The following is a 17,453-nucleotide window of genomic DNA, read 5'->3' as shown; positions in this document are numbered from 1 at the left end:
TTCCTTTTCATTCAAATGATTTAGTCGTACACATTCCTTTGTTTCAATCCGTATTAAAATTCGCCTTTAAAATAAATAAATAAATATTTAAATATTCTACCTCATTTGAAAATTGTGATAATTCAGAAAAAACATGCAGTTTAATATTCGTGATTATTACGAGAAATTAATAATTTCTCAAATTAAATTCAACCTTATTCGTGAATGAGACTCAGTTAATTACTTTGTAACTGCAGATGTCTTTTTACAATTGTTAATTGTTTTTTTTTGCTTCACTGACTCCAAAATAAACTCTTCATGCGATTTCTAAATCCCCGAAAAACAATTTATGGGCCCATTGGTAAGTTAAATTACAGGTGTCGCTGCTTCAGCTCCGATTATTTTCTACTTTTGTTTAAAATTGCTGTTGCTTTGACTGCAAACAGGTGATGTTTAGAGTTGGCCGGAAATAGAAAACAAGAAAGAAAGAAAGATGAAACAAATAATACTTAGCCAAGAGTGTCTTATTGTCTCCAGTAGACCACAAATTATTTTAAGGCGGTGAGACATGCATCCTTTGAAACGCAGAGAACCATCACCTATTTGGCAGTGTAGTTTGGCAACCAATTATCTCGTGCCGCCTACTGTAATCAATTGGTAAGTAGGGAGGAGGGCGGCGCCAACGGCGACCGCCGCCGTGTTCCCCGTCGCCAAACCCCAGGCGACCAATTGGGAATAGGAGATTGAACAACCATAGGGCGGGACGTTTGTTCGATGACTGCCTCCCTCATAAAGCGGACACAGTTCGTCGAGTAACCCCAGTCGGGATTGAACATGAGTGTCAGTTGTGTGATCGAAACTTGTTTGGATGCACGCTCATTGTTTATTTTGTTGGACACTGTTTGACCGGTCTTTCATAAATAAACACCTGTCATGTTTGCTTCGATTTCGTTGAAAAAGTGATCATTTGTGTGACTGTTGACAATATCTCTTTACTTTTTATCAAGCTGAAGCAAAGTTTATTGACTGAAAGTAGATTTTGGATAGAAGTTTGATTTGTTTAGAATTCAAGAATTAATTGATTGCCGGTAAAGTAATTTCCTTATTTGAATTGATTGATAGTCTCTTTATAGCACAATTTCATAATAATTAGTTCATCATTATCATCTACTTCATGATAATAATTAGGATCTGTTTTATTTTGAGTGTGACACTTCGATATACTGGCTTGGCACAAAATAATACAAAACTCTGAAAACAATGACAGGCGTTAATAATTGTTTCACTAAGATATAATACTTGTGCATATCATCGATAATATCATGCTTTGTGATCGTACTTCTCGCTTTCCTGAAGGCAGATCACCCCCTGTTGCTTCAAACGCTATCGAAACATCCAGTCCTAATACCAGGATTGGTGGTGTCATGGAGAGAGAATTCTTGGACACTGTTCCTATGTCAGCCAGCATAGGACATTCAGTTTCACCACCTGCATCTGAAAATCATTCATCATCATCTCCCATGCTTCACTCATCCACCAACAAACCGAAACTCTCATTCAGCATCAGCAGACTGCTAGGCGATGACTCTAAACCAGAGGACAATGACGACAACAACAATCTCAGAAAGGAAGACAGCAGGTCTTCCACGGACAATAATAGTGGTCATGGTGGGGATAGTAGTTCAGCAAGGACAACTCCAGCATCATCGACAGCTGCTTCCCCGATGATGGCGATGAGCTCCGCATGTTGTACAGGATTCCCACCCCAAGCTTATTTCTCGACAGCTGATCTGAAAGTCTCCTCTGTTCCTGTGATGTCATCTCCTTATGATCCGCTTCAAAGTGGAGCGAACGGAACTGTGATACGAGTACCGGCTCATAGACCGGGCCCACTGTCTTACCCTACGACGGTCAGTTTTCCATGGGTTGGATCCCAGGGAATGGTCAAAGATAGGATACCAGGTGAGTCAGAATTTATTTTCATTGTTTTAAATACCAGAAAGAAAAAAACTAAATTTCTTTGATTTCAAATCTTTAAATTATATATTTATAGTTATATTGTTAAATAGAATCATTATTAAAATCGAAAAGAATGCTTTAATGAATGTGTTCACATATATAAAGTTGAATTTCCAGTTAAACCAGAATTTAAGAAATTACAAAATATTAAAAGAACAATTTTAAAAGTATGCCTTATAATTAGTTTTTAAAATATTATTTGAATTATAAAAATATTATTGAATATTAAATGGAAAATTCACTGAACATCAAGAATTTGTAAAGTGAATTTATTGGCGAAACTGAAATAAATATGTGTCATAAATCGTCTTAAAAGTAACTATCTTTTGATTTTTTTCCTTATTATTCCTTATTCATTTCTAATCATATGAAAAAAAGTTGTTTCATATTCCTATCAATAGTTAGGGTTTCCCCCCCCCCCTTTTCTTAAGAATGGGGGGTGATACATGGAATTGATACAAGAATTCGAAATATAATATGCTTGTTGTTTTACAGCTATCTTCATATTATAATGCAGTATTTTGCACTTACAATAAGTTTTTTTAATATATAGATTGATTTAATTGTATAACAAAAAGTACATATTTCATGTTTCCCAAACATTTAAGATTAATATGTTATTCAATTTGAAATGATAAGCCTTTTTGATGTTTCCAAATGCAACATCGTTTTCTTAAGTATGAGTAGTATAAATTGACTTAATGCAGGTAGAATATAACAATCATGAACTATTACCAGATGAATCATAATCTATTACAACATGAAAGTGCTACACACATAATGGTTCTTGTTAGAAATGTATTCTACTATTGCACAAAATGTTTCTTCCGTATTTTAAATAAGAATAAAAAGAAGAAAAATAAGAATTTTTGCTTTCCAAAAATGTAAGGAGGTTATGAAAGAAGATAAAAATAATTTCAAAATATTAAATGCGAATATCAGACTTATTTTTTATTCAATCAAATTGCATTGGCAAGTTTTTGAACGACAGTTTAATGGTATTGAAAATATTTTTGCATTAAAATTCCCCCAATGTCGTCTTCGTTGATTTAAGCCTTTGTGAAAATTATAATGTAATTTTTAAATTAATTGAAGTTGTAATTCTTGGGCAACAGGCGGTATTTTATTTTTCATGAGTCAATAAAATTTATTCACTTAAAAAGAGTTAGTACTCAAAGAAGAAGACATAAAATATTTTCTGATATATATTGGTTGTAAATAATTGAAAATTATATATATATATATATATATATATATATATATATATATATATATATATATATATATATATATATATATATATATATATATATATATATATATATATTGTTTATTTTATAATAACTGTTTATTTATCTTTGAAAAATTCTTCATCTAATAATCAAGTTTGGTTTATTACATGCCAATTATTTCATAATTTTTTACTATGTTATGAAAATAATTATAGCAAAATTAATTTTAAATTAATATAATATTTTATTTTTAAATTATTCGAAATAATTTTTCTCAGCCATGTCATACTTTTTCATATTGATGTAGGAAGAAATAATATCATACATATTATATATTTTTATCTATTAAATATTTTATTTTGCATTATTTCAAATATTTTTGTTCAAAGCTACCAAGAGTTAGGTTTTTTTTCCTAGTTATTTACACTATCAGATAATTCCTATTCTTATAAATTATTATAGTAATGTTAAAAGCCTAGAAATTGTAATACAGTTCTTATCTAAAAAGATTAAAGAGTTTTTAAGATACTAATTTTCAAAATACTTTTTATCTTAAGAAATATAAACAATTATATTTTGAGATTCATGTTATATATTGATTTAATTTCATGATATTAATTTCAATAGTTCCGAAGAAATGAAGGATCAATCTAAACATATTCTAAATATATCAAACATATTCTGTGGTTTGAATGTTTGTATCTTTCTATTCTCCTAGTTGATCTTACGGAAACAAACTATACAAAATCAATTGAGTTAAAAACAAACTTTTTGATGAAAGTATAAATTCTCGAAAGAAACTCTTACAGTATTTTTTCTTGTTGTTTTCTTAGTTTTTAAACACTCGGTTTAGTTACTTATTTTCTATCAAGTCCTCTTTTGTTACGGATGAACGAAACGATTTCATAAAACAATTGGGAATTCTCAAAAGAAGGAAACAAAGATGAGCGAGTAAATATTCAACTTAGTGTATTATTCACAGATAAAAAAGATTTCCCACATTTTGTTTGTTTATAAAATTTCAGAAAATCTCTCTTGAAAAATAATTTTCTTTTGCATAAAAACCGTTAAGATATACAGTTACGAAGGAATTCTTTTTTAAATAGATAAATATATAATTTATTTAATATTGAAAGGAAATTGTATAAAAATTGATTAAACTAAAATTTCTATAAACTATCTGTCTGAGGTTTCATAAATAATTTTTGTAAATGAAATTAAAAAAAAAATTTTTTTTCATAACTAATTGTTTCCTTGAGAATGTGATTTAATCGAAAAAAGTTGACATTTTTAGACACTTAAAAGGAAACAAAACCAGAAAATTTTCTTTTTAAAACATCATATATCATCACTTAAAACCTTAAAAATGATTTATTATAAAGCAAAAAAAAAGTAAAATTTAAGTTACAAAATATATAAAATTGTTGTAAATAAGAATTGGTGAGAACTTATAAGAATTAGTGAAAATGATAACACTTAAAATTGCATATAAGCGGTGAAAAAAACTAAAGCAAAAACAATAAAATAATGTTGAAGTATGTTTTGCAATATTTCTTATTTGTGCTTCAGGTATGTAAATCAAAATTATTTCTTTTAGTGCATCTTAATTTTCTCTTTTTCTCAATTTTGTAATTCCCCCCAATTTGTAAAAAAAAAAAAAAAAAAAAAAAAAAAAAGCACTTTTGTTATTATGTGTGTGTGTGTGTGTCTTTCAAGGTGCATAATTTCAAAACTTAGGATCTCTCTAATGAAATACATCAACTTAACATTGAATAACGTTTTCAAAAGACAACAACAAATAAGTCAGGACTCTACAGCGTACAATTCTGAATTTTTTTTTCTTTTATTAAAAGATGATTAAACAAAATTTTTCATCAATGATTAAAAGAAGCTAATTTTTAATCAAGGGAGTAAACTGATGTCAAGTGCATAAATAATTTTAGAAAATTTTAAAGTATATATAAGTCAGCTTTGTTTGAATTTCTAAGATCACTTTTAGCCTGCAAAATTTAATCTATACCAGTATTTAAAATTTTCTTTATTTGTATGCCAATTTTCTCGCAAACAACTCTAAATATAAGTTTTAACAATGAATGAAAATCACGATTTTTCCCAAATTGTTTAGTCTCATAATCTGTATTAAACGAAAGAATAAAAGCGACTATTTTATGTACAGTAATAATATATGAAAATTTCTTTTATATCGGTAAAATATTTTTCACATGACAAATGTTAAATAAGCTGGTAATAAAGAACGGTGGGTCACGATTCTTCACAAAATCTTCTAAAAATGTAATATGAAAAAAAATATTATATAAATAAAAATATTCTTAGAATGTCGTCCTAAATACATGAATGTGCTAAAAAATTCAATACAAGACTTTCAGTAAAAATGGGATTTCCTACTGAAAACCAATTTCAAGCACTTTCAGCCAACAAAAATATCATAAGTTAAAAATGAAAATACTAGCAAAGGGATTTGTCATGATTACGCAAAACTTTACCTATTATTATTATTTTTTAGTTATTCAATAGTAAATTTCAAAAAGAATAAACTCAATTCAAAGAATGACTTAAAAAATTAGTCGTGATGCTATGATTGTATATTAATGAAAATGAATGGGAAGCAAAGAATGCCACTAGAGAATTGCAATTATTTTTTATTTGATCTAGATTGCTATGACAATCGATATGTGATTTAAACATGTTCGCGTTTAAAATTACATTAAGTCCTGAATGTTTTTAAAAACTTAACTCAGCATGGCAGTGATATCAAAAGAAATCTTTCATTCTCTAAACATCCGCATTTATTAAGACGCCAACAATCGCTCTCAAGAAAATTCATATGAAACTCAAAAAATATGAAATCAAAAAATAATTTCGCGTGCAATTTAAAAAAAAAATAATTTTGCTTAAAACAAGCGTGAAGATTACCTCTCTGGTTGTGAGATGTGTAATTTAACTATTGTAGGTCAACTGAGTTTGAAATTTAATAATCTCATCAAGATTAGTTTAAAAAAACATCCACATAATCAGTTTTTGGAAGATCGATTTCACAAAAGAATAAAAACGCAAATAATGGTCATTGTTCAAAATTAACTCACAACTAAAGGCATTCTTAAAAGTCAATATGGATTTTAAAAAAGTACTAAGTTAACCTATTTCATCAGTCTTACTGTTTAGTCTGTTGAATGCATAATTTTCTGAACAAATAAAACTTTAGAAGACCAAAAAAGAAAAAACAAAAACCATTGAAACTTTCATAATCGTAGGTCGATATTCCCAAGATTTGAGTAAGTACACAATGGATTTCGATTTTTCTTGTTTTGTTTCTACACTTTTTGAAATAATAAAATGTTAACAACTGCTTTTAGATGAAGTTCTCTTTATATGAAAGGTTATTTCCGTTCAAACCAGTTAGCAAACAGTTTTATTTTTAATTCACATGTAAACTTTTAAAACGAAATTCGGGAAATGTTCAAAATAAATAAATGAATGAAAGTAAGGAATAAACATAAGATTTTAATGAAATTTACTTTTATTTTTTATATATAAATTTATTTTTAAAAAGTTATCTTTTAATTTTCTTTTAGTAAAAAGATATGATGAATGAATGAGTTGATTTTATACAACTAATGCTTGTTTTCAATAATTTAGATTAACGCAAGAGTAATAGAAATTAAAATTTTTTAAACTGAAAAATGATAATCTATTAAATATTGTAATAGAAAATTTCTGGAATTAATAAGTTTTATCTATACTTTATTTACAAAGCATTAATAAATTAGTAATGAAAAACAAGTATTTGGTATAATTTTGATGAGAACATCTGATTCGGTCTATATATTATTAAAAATCAGATATTAAAAAAAGTATTGTGAATTTTTGTACAAGCATTTGGAATTAGTCTTACTTGATAAGAAAGAGAAAATATGGTAAAATAAAAGATGGAAAATGTCATATCATAATCTTCTCTAAGAAAATTATTTCAATATTTTATAAAAAGATAAAAAAAAACTTTAAAATATTTGCTGAACATGGAGAAGACGATAATTAAATAACTTATTTCAGCTTTAGAAAGAAATTTTAGAGTTTAACCAATTTCTGATAAACTAATGACGTATTATTGCATTTGTTTTAAAGAAAATTCCAAGGAAAAGAATCAAATATTACATTATAAATAAAACTAAGATGATTTGAAGCTTAGATTGAATGCCGGAATCACCATATTTTATTAAATTAATTTATTTATGATTAATTATTTTTAATTGATTTGTTTAATTTTTGGAAAGTAGATATAAACCATTTTAAGAATGTTTATTTATAATAGATATAAATTTTATCTTATAGGGTTTATATCTACTTTTAAGAATGAAATCTGTAAAATTGCATACTGATATTTTCTTCCGATTTTATACTCTGTCCATTGAAATAAATTCTATTTGATTAGAGTGAGAAAATCTGGTAAAATAAAGGATAGAAAATATGAATATGTATATGTAAAGATCATTAAATTCAAGAAGAAAATGATTTAGATAGTTCATAAAAAGATAAGGAGGATGTTAAAAATATTTGCTCAGCAGAAAATGTTTCCACCTTAAGAAAGTATAATCGCATTTTCGGCGCTATTTTATAAGACAATATTTCTTCTTGTACAAATCTGTTCTTAATCCCAAATCTTTGAGATTTTCACAGTCTAATGATGTTTCCCTTTCTTTTTTTAAATGCTACGAGTTATGAAGCTAATAACACAAAAATTTAACTTCTTATTCTTCTTCAACGTCTTTTAAATAATATGGAACAGATTAGAAAAAAGAAATAATTGGTTTCTTTTAGAAGTCACAAGGAAGAAATTCTTTCTCAACAATCATTTTGAGATAAAATTATATTTTTTTGCACGAAATGATTCAATTCCTTCAATTTTATGCCATTCAAAAAATTATGTATTTTTTAATATCAAAGATTTTTTATTTTTTTATTAAAATAAATAATTTGAAAAAAAATACCATATCTTAAATATGTTCTCACTGCAATTTTTATTAAATAGCTTCTGATAAAAAAAAATTTCTTAGAAAAAGTGAAATATTTTTATATAATTTCTATTTCTTATAGATTGAATGGTTTTTCTTAATTTAAAGGATTTTGAAAAAAATAATGTTTTCTCTAAAATGTTTGATTTGAACAATAGATATTTCAACCCCATCTCTTACATAAAATAAAAATCCCATTTCTTAACAATTATTTCCAGACAAAATTGCCTTTTAAAAAAACAATTTTTTGTATGGTATATCAGTTATGTATATAAAGTCCTGTGTGGTTTTCAAATTACTAAGTAACAGATTACTTACAACTTGCATAAATTTAAAATTTCAAGGATTGTGAAAAATTAACGTTTTTCCTAAAATATATGATTTTAGCTATAATATTTCAACTTCATTTCTTATATTAAAGAAAAATCCTATTTCTTAACAATTATTTCCAGATAAAATTGCTTTTTAAAAAAAAAGAGTTATTTGTGTAGTATATCAATTATATATATCAGCCCTGTGAGGTTTTTGAATTACTAAGTAACAGATAACTCGCAACTTGTAGAAATTTTTCAAGCAATACAATATTTTAAGGTTAAAGAGGTCTTGCATTTCATTCACATGAAGAACAAACATATTCATCAAAAACATCACCATAAAACTTTTCAGAAACCGCATGATGAAGACACTTATTAAAGGCAATAAAGGACAATAGCTTTTAACCACTAACATCAAGTGTTATAAAAGACAAGTGTCAATTTTGATGTATTCCGACTGTGGTTTATGGTAGTCATAAACTCGATTTCAGGAAACACAAGCCTCAACGGATATTATAACTTCATTCAAAGATAAGAGAAAGATATTAAAAGATTTTCGAAGCTATATATCTTCTTATATTTGCTAAACAACGCTAACATTTTCTTTGCTTAGAATTATTGTGTGTTTTCGACTATCATTTTTATTACAAGATAGCTCTTATATAAAGATAATAGTACTATGTTTCAAATAAAATTTTAGAGTTTTTATATTGTGAGCTTTATGTGAACTGGCATTTGTGAGATAATATAAGTGCCAACTCTTATCGGGAATGTTCACCGAACTAACAGCTCTTTATCTTATTTCTCCTCTTTATTTTTGTTAAACTCTGTTTAAAGTCATTTATATGTGAATATATTTTTTAATTTGCGTTTTTTCATTTATTAGATATATATAAACTATTTGATGTTGTAATGTTCATAAAAAATCAAAAATAGAATATACATTAATGAGAAAAATGGAAATTTGTGAGTAAGTAGTGTTATTGTTTAGCAATTTTCACCATAATAAAGCGATTTTCCAACACATAAATTGACCCAAAATAGCTCTAGTATTGCTTTAAAACGAGAAGTTACTATAACTAAATCAACACATAAGTTTATTCCTTTATATAAATAAATTTCTTATCTAATTAATTAATTATAGATAGAAAACAATTAATCTTTTTGGAAAAATAAATTTTTTGGAAAATTATTTAAGTCATTATTTTTTTATTTTTTTTTTGTGGAATTTTGGTCTTTTTATTAGAAATTTCAGTTTCAGTCAAAAAGATTTTTGGAAAATTATTTAAGTCATTAATTTTTCTTTTGTGGAATTTTGGTCTTTTATTAGAAATTTCAAAGAAGAACCAAAAGGAATAAAAATGTTATTGAGAATAACCAAAATATTGATTACTATTTACCGGAATTTATTAAATATCACTGCAATACTTATATCATTTCATATTCTTTAATTAATTAAGTAAAATTTTAAATTAGTATTAAAACTTCATGAGAATTAATTTAAAATATATTAAATGCTTTTTTTCACTGCTTGCACCTTCTTTAAATTTATTTTCAATGAAACACAATATGCTTTTGCTAAATTATCTTGGTTTTTATTAAATATATAAATATGCGTTTCGTCTAATTTTTTGAATTGATATTTTCATTCATTATTAATTGAATGGAGAATTTTATTTTCGATTTCCAAAGATAAAGCAATCTAATTAATCAAAAGAAAGAATTAATTTAAAAACAATCAAAATGCAAAATCAATAAAAAAAAATCAATCAAATTCTAAATGTAAGAAATGATTGCAATAAAATATCTAAAAACCAAACAATTGAAAAGGTCATAACATGTTCAAGAAAGTAAAATTAAATTAATTGAATTGAATGATACACTTCGAAAATCACTAAACAAAACTAAAGTTTTCATTAAATTTTTCTAAATAAGTTTTTGTGATTTAATTAATGTTTTCTAATTGCCATTTCTGAAACCCAATTAACGAAATGTTTCTGAAACATTTTTGTGCAATTTACAATTAAAATGCATTTTGAATTTAATTTGATTAATTTTAAAAAGGAACAATATCTTGCGTGTTCTTATGATATTATTAATTTTGTCGAAACATCGAATGCAAATTTCATAAATGCATTTTCAATAGTCTACAATACTTTACATTGCAATTTTTGGTACAGCAGGAATGCATAAAACAGTTGTAATGAGAATATATTTTACTCACTTCCTAGCCATTCAACGCAATATTACTTAATACTCCTTAGGTTGGTAACAGTTTTTCCTATATAGCTAAAAAATATATTAGATTACATAGAATACGCGTTAAAAGGAAAAAAATCCTACGCCTTCAAATTCAATTTTCTTTTTGTCAAAAGAAAATAATCGATGTTTATTTGGCATAAGATTCATTTGATCACTGATTTTTGCATAAGGAAATAAAATATTGGTAATATACACAAAATTGAGAACACTGCTTTAAAACAAACAAACAAACAAAAAAAAACCTATGAAAAATTATAAGTCAGATTCGAATGCAAAATTGAACCAGAAATGAATTTTTAAAAGTCAAAAATATCTGTAAAAGGGGGAGTTTCAGCCCCGCTATTATTACAAAGTAAATACGTTTTTCAAAATGTGTGTGTGTGTGTGTGTAATACTACTTGAAAAGATAGTTTCATGACAATAGATATTCTTCGTCATATGAAAAAATAATAATTTTCGTTTAAAGCATTAACAGAAGGAAAATAAAACAAGTATAAGTAAATACAATTATAGAACATTTTCATTAAATTCACATTCTTCCACTCTTTAAGGATACTTAAAAACGTGAACAGTTAAGTTTCAAAACTTCTGAGGAGATAAATTAAGCAAACAATATGAGGATTCGTATTAAATGCTTTTTCTTGTTGTTTATTTGATTCGATAAATTGAATAAACAATACAGAGAATGCTTATTCAGAAGTTACATCTTTGCTGTTTCCTTAATTCGAACTTATAATTACATCATTTTGTTTGACGCAGTAGAGCAAAAGCATAATTCTTGTGCCATTAATTCAGCAATAAAATTAGATAATTGAATTAATTATCAAATTTTATTGCTGATAATTCTAGTAATTATTATCATAGAATATAAAGGAGACACGTGTTTTCAAAATTCATCTAAAGCTGTAAAAATTTTTGCGAGATTTTACAGGAATAAGGGGACAGAGTCTTACAGAGTTTAAAAATGGAAAATTATTATAATTTTTTTTAAATCTTATATCTGCAAATATACCTATTGATAATAATAGATAACATAGCCCATTTTTTGAATTATTGAGATGATATTTGAATTCACAAGCGTATGCGCCCATTAATTTTGCTTTTTTTCTTCTTGAGGCTTTTAAGAGTGGCCTCTGGTAGTTTATTGTAAAATAATAAGCAGATACAGAGGTTTCAGTGGAGAATCGTTAATTTTTTTCAAATATATTAATGATTATGATATAAATGAAATATAGCCCTATTTTCGCATTTTTATATATATGCAGATCGAAAATGAAGCTAAAATATTACTAAACAAGAAAAATGAAGTAAAAAATTTATTTAAAAAAATATGCTTTTGGTTTCGTAAACTCTTTTAACCAGCTACCGAAAAAAACATGGTTATTTTTGTCTCAGTTGTCGATTCAAAAAACAGATTATAGTACTTTACTTTTTTATGATTCTTATCATCTGGAACTCACATAAAAACAAAGACCTGATAGTATATAAAATGCCCCATAGAGAACCTGTTTCTTACAGAACGACATCTCGATGCAATTGAGTTAAAAGCACTTTAGAGTTTAGTAAACAAGGTCATTTTGTCAGAAAGGTTTTCCGATACAGTAAATGCACCCGAAGACTGCCAACTTAACTCGATAACCAGAAGGAAATATTGGAGAATTGACTTAAAATTGCCGATTCAGATTGAACGACTTTCCACCTTAAACAACGTTTCATTTCTTTCATATTTTTGCCTAGTAAACCAATTTATTCAGGGAGATGATTCTAGGCAGGTTATAGTAAAAATATTCCTATTTGTATATTTGTTGTAATTAAAATTATATAGTAATATACTTGCTATATAATACAATATTATATAGTAAGTATATTCCAAACTCTCAACTTAACTCGATAACTAGAAGGGAATATATTAGTGATTCAGACTCAAAAGAATCTTTTTCTAAAAAGCGTGTCATTCTTTTTCCAAACTTTTGTTTTGAAAACTTAACTTTAGAAAATGAAACTAGATATGTGTTATTCCAACTTATAGTTAAAACATATTTCTATTTGTATATTAAATACATTTCTTTTCGAAATGATATTTAATTATTTTCAGAGTTTTGTTTAGAAAACGACAGTTGATATTAAAAAGACTCTAGATATGTGTTGTTTCAGGTTTTAGTAGCAATATATTTCTATTTGCAGATTTATTATACAATAAATGCTCCAAGAATTCAATAACTAGAAACAAATATTGAAGGATCATTTTAAAATAAATGATTCAGATTGGAAAATTTTTTCCCCATAGCAATATTTGATTTCTTTCTGATATGATTTAGCATATTAGCATTCTGATATGATTTAGCATATTAGCATTCTGATATCATCAGCGTATCGTTTAGCATTTAGCTCATTGTTAAACTACATATGCTAACAAGTGTATATGGTTATTTCACGAAATTAGAATGAACCATGAATAAAACAAAATGAATGATATTAATTTATTTCTTCAAAAAAATTCTCACATTCAGACTCTAATTATTTATCTAGTTGTTTTATTCATATTTCAGAGCAAGAAAGTCCTTAGCTTTATTAGAAAATTTAATTGTTTTGTTTGATTAATTTTAAGAGTGAATGATTGATATGATAGGATGAAAAAAAAAACATTTTATAATTTGGTAGGAAAATTCAAACATTAAATAAGAAATTAAATTTAAGCAATCATCAGATTAATTTCCGGTTTAGTTGACTTATTTTTTTCCCTTGTTCATATTTGATTGTATTTGAGACAAAGAATAAAAGTTTATTAATATAATATATCATAAAATCTTCGAAATTTTCAATAACTCTTTTTTTTCATTCTGAATATTTTTTTTATTCCTATCTTTTTTTAATTTTAAATTAATTTCATGTTAACCTTCGTTCTATTTAATTATAACTAGTAATAATAAATACAATCTTTACTTTGAAGGATTATTTTCGTTTGAAAAACACCCCTTTTAATAATTTAGTTGTCTGTAGGCCAGGCCGTAGCAGCTGTTTTTATTGTCTAACAAATTTCAAATAATAAATCCAAAGTTTATTGAACAAACTATGACGTTCATTAATGAATAAAACAGCTTTGAATATTTTGAATAAGTCATTCATCATTGTGCATAACCATGATGTTGTTTTAAAAGTAACTGAATTTCAAGCGATCAGTTATTTGTTTTATGACTATTTTATGAAAATAATTACAAGAAGATCTCCGAAATTCTGTATTTTCCCAAGGTCAGTAAGAGCTGAATGAACTTTACATTCTATTATAAATTTTTTGATACATTTTAAATGCTAGAAATTATCTGAAATCATGGGGTTTATATAAAAATAAATAACCGTTACTCTTATTTGAAAAGCTAATAATTATGGTGCTTATTTAAAAATAAATAACCGTGATGCTTATTTGATAAGCAAATAATCATGGAACTTATTTGAAAAGCAAATAATTATGGTGCTTATTTAAACAGAAAAATAATTTTCAGCCAAACAGTTATCTTTATGACTATTTTATGAAAAATAATTACAAGAAAATCCCTGACATTCTGTTTTTTTTCCCAAGGTAAGAGTAAAAGTTGAATGAATTTTACATACTATAAATTTTTTAAAAAAAGATAAATTTTAAATGTAAGAAATAATTGTTACTTGTATATAGAGATATACCAGCCTAAAGAGGGGATATTTGGAAAATATTGGGCTTGTAAAAATTCTCATAAGTTTTTTTTTTCTATCAAATATTTAGCATTCGAAAATAACAAATCTTATGGAAACAAGTTTTAAAAACAGTCTATTAATTTTTTTAAAACTTTCATTAATCTACTGCTTTACTACATTTCTACTTTTTATCAATCAACTTTTTAATTTTAATTATTTTCTACTTTTTTTAAACTTTATTCTGTAATTCATTTCTATAAATATTATGGATCCATAAAAAAGTGTTTAGTAAATTCACTTTAGGGTGGTGCCATTATTAAAAGATCAAAATTCATCGAAGCCAACAACCGTTTAAGTAATAAATAAGCTCTGAATAGTTTAAAATCGAATATAATTTTCGAGAACAAACAAGTGCATTCTAGCACTCTAGCACAACAAGAATAAAGTAGAAAAACAATTATAAAACTCTATTTTACAAACATGGGTAAGTAAATGAATTTAAATAAAAAAAAATTGAAACTATATATATATATATATATATATATATATATATATATATATATATAACTAGGTAAGAAAAATCACATTTTCCTGAAAAGATTACTTTGAAATTTAATAGAAAAATCTATATTAAATTACTTTGAAATTAGATAGAAAAATCTATATTAAATTACTTTGAAATTAGATAGAAAAATCTATATTAAATTACTTTGAAATTAGATAGAAAAATCTATTTTATAAACTTGTTTAAGTTAATCAAGTTAAATAAAAATTTTAAAAACCATATAAGATCCCATTTTCCGTAAAAGGTTACTATGAAATTTAATATTAAAATCTATATAAAGAAATTTTCTGAGCTATCATTTATTTCAAAAACTGGAGTCGTACCACCACAAAATTTTTCGGGTGAAATCTGCTCTTTTCAATCGAAAAGTGTTGGAAATACAAAATATTTTCGCCCTTTTATTTATAGTTCTGAAATACAAAACTCGTATGTATATGTAGTATCAAAGTTTAAATAAACAATATCAATATGCTTTTTTTTACATATAATTTTAACAAAAGCATTATTTGCATACAACAAACATTCATTTAACAGTATTCATAAAATTACTCATTGAGGATATAACAATTATTAAAATCAATTTAAAGAAAACAATTGATATTTCTCTCTGAGAAAAAAGTAATATAATTTCTCTCTTTCCTTTTTCTCTTTTTTTCATTGTAATCTTCAATTTGCTGATGCGGGTATTTACTCTCAAATAAAGACATCACAACAAAGGAGTATTGTTTCTCACGTGAATTGTACTTGTGTATTCTATATAATTAGTAGCACATACAATGCTTCAATTAAAAAAATGTGTGATCTCAATTTCATACTTTCCATTCGAGTCCAAAAATGTTCTCGTGCTCAGTGAAGCGAAACTCCCTCCCCCCCCTTCCCTTTTCTTTCCACGAATTCCTCTGAGAAAATGAATTTATTTGCTCTTTTTCGTTTTTAGTGTTCTGTTTTCAGGTATTATTTTCGGTAAAAAAACGACGAAAACGATAAAAAAGTATTTCACGGAAGATTTGACACCGAATCTTTTGTAAATTTACTTCTATAGAGTTCCCATTAACAGCATGTACTGTACATCAAAGGATTCTATTAACACCGGCAGCTAAATGTCCCTTTCTTTTTACTTTCCACTTGAATTATTTAATGTTCCCCGGTTATTTCCATCTCCCAAGTGAAAACAAAACGGTGTTTATTTCTGTGAACAGATTTCGGAGAAAAACAGTTTAAAATCTTCTTGGAATCGTTTGAAATGTTTATAATTGTAATCGAAGTAATTTCACGCTCAATCGATTAACATTTGCTTCGATGGATTTTTAATCGTCTTTCTAAAATCAGAAAATTCCACCAGTATCCCTGTTTCATACTGATTCTTTCTTATAAAAAGTATTTCATTAAATTTTTTCCCCTTTTTCTTTACAACCGTTGCTTACGGTTGGACGATTTCGGAAATTGAATGAATATTTTATTTTTGAAATATTTTTGAATTTCTTAACAAGAAAAAAATAATTAAAAAAAATTCTTGAATGTTATAATGTTTGAATAAGTTGAAGCATTTGCTTTTACTTATTTTTGTTATTCTTCTTCTTCCATGGAAGTTAAATGAGAGAAAAAAAAAGAGCTTAAGTATTTTTGAAGTTTAAAGAAATTATAAGTATAGTATCAAAAAGACTCGGAACAATTTGTTTTCATTCTAAAATACTGCAATACAGTACTATTTCTAAAATACAAGTAATAAAATTTAGATAAACTAAGAAGATTGATGTATTTTAGATTCTAATGAACCAAATTTTTATTGAGAATTCAGTAATTAAAGCCTCTTATTATTGGAATTTTTTAACTAAAAATAATTGAAAAAATCTTGAATTTTATAATATTTGATTAAGTTGAAATGTTTAATCTTCTTCTTCTTCTTCTTCCAAGGAAGTTACTTCAAGTTAAATGAGAGAAAAAAAAAAGAACCAAGCTATTTCTGAGGTTAAAAAAAATTATAAGAATTTAAACATTATAAAGATCTGGAGCAAAGTTTCGTTTTTCTTCATAATGTCTAAAATACTAATAATAAAATTTAGGTAGAATGGACAAGAATGTTATATTATAGATTCTAATAAACCAAAATTGTTTTCCAGAATTTAGTTATTAAAACACCTTATTAATGGAATTTTTCCATTAAAATTTCTGGTACTTTTATGTAATCATTGTCCTTTAAGAACTATAGGCACTAATTGCAAGATTTCATACAATGCTCAATCGGCAATGAAGTGATACAAGGTTAAGGATCGTTGAATTACTATGGAGTGTGAGTGTTACATTTTCGCCAAAATATAATAAAAAAGTTCACTTGCTTTTCATTAAACAAATTAATTTAATTTTAAAGTAATATTTATAAATA

General features: G+C 25.8%; 1 protein-coding gene and 1 long non-coding RNA gene across 2 annotated transcripts in view; one reads left to right on the top strand and one right to left on the bottom strand.

Annotated features, from left to right (window-relative positions):
* The window catches only part of LOC129967007 (uncharacterized), a 73,598-nt gene extending 73,056 nt beyond the window's left edge, over nt 1–542 (bottom strand). The window contains exon 1 of the long non-coding RNA XR_008784337.1: nt 489–542. This is a non-coding gene — a long non-coding RNA (uncharacterized LOC129967007). The remainder of the gene's footprint in view (nt 1–488) is intronic.
* A 176-nt stretch (nt 543–718) lies between these two features.
* The window catches only part of LOC129967149 (T-cell leukemia homeobox protein 1-like), a 61,234-nt gene continuing 44,499 nt past the window's right edge, over nt 719–17,453 (top strand). The window contains exon 1 of the mRNA XM_056081842.1: nt 719–1,941. Within this exon, the coding sequence (XP_055937817.1) occupies nt 1,302–1,941 (640 nt within the window). The 5' untranslated portion in view covers nt 719–1,301. The remainder of the gene's footprint in view (nt 1,942–17,453) is intronic.

The sequence above is a fragment of the Argiope bruennichi genome, chromosome 4 (genome assembly GCF_947563725.1).
Source record: "Argiope bruennichi chromosome 4, qqArgBrue1.1, whole genome shotgun sequence".
Classification (NCBI taxonomy): Eukaryota; Metazoa; Arthropoda; class Arachnida; order Araneae; family Araneidae; genus Argiope; species Argiope bruennichi.
Note: the sequence above shows the minus strand (reverse complement) of the source record. Positions and strands in the feature narration are given on the sequence as shown.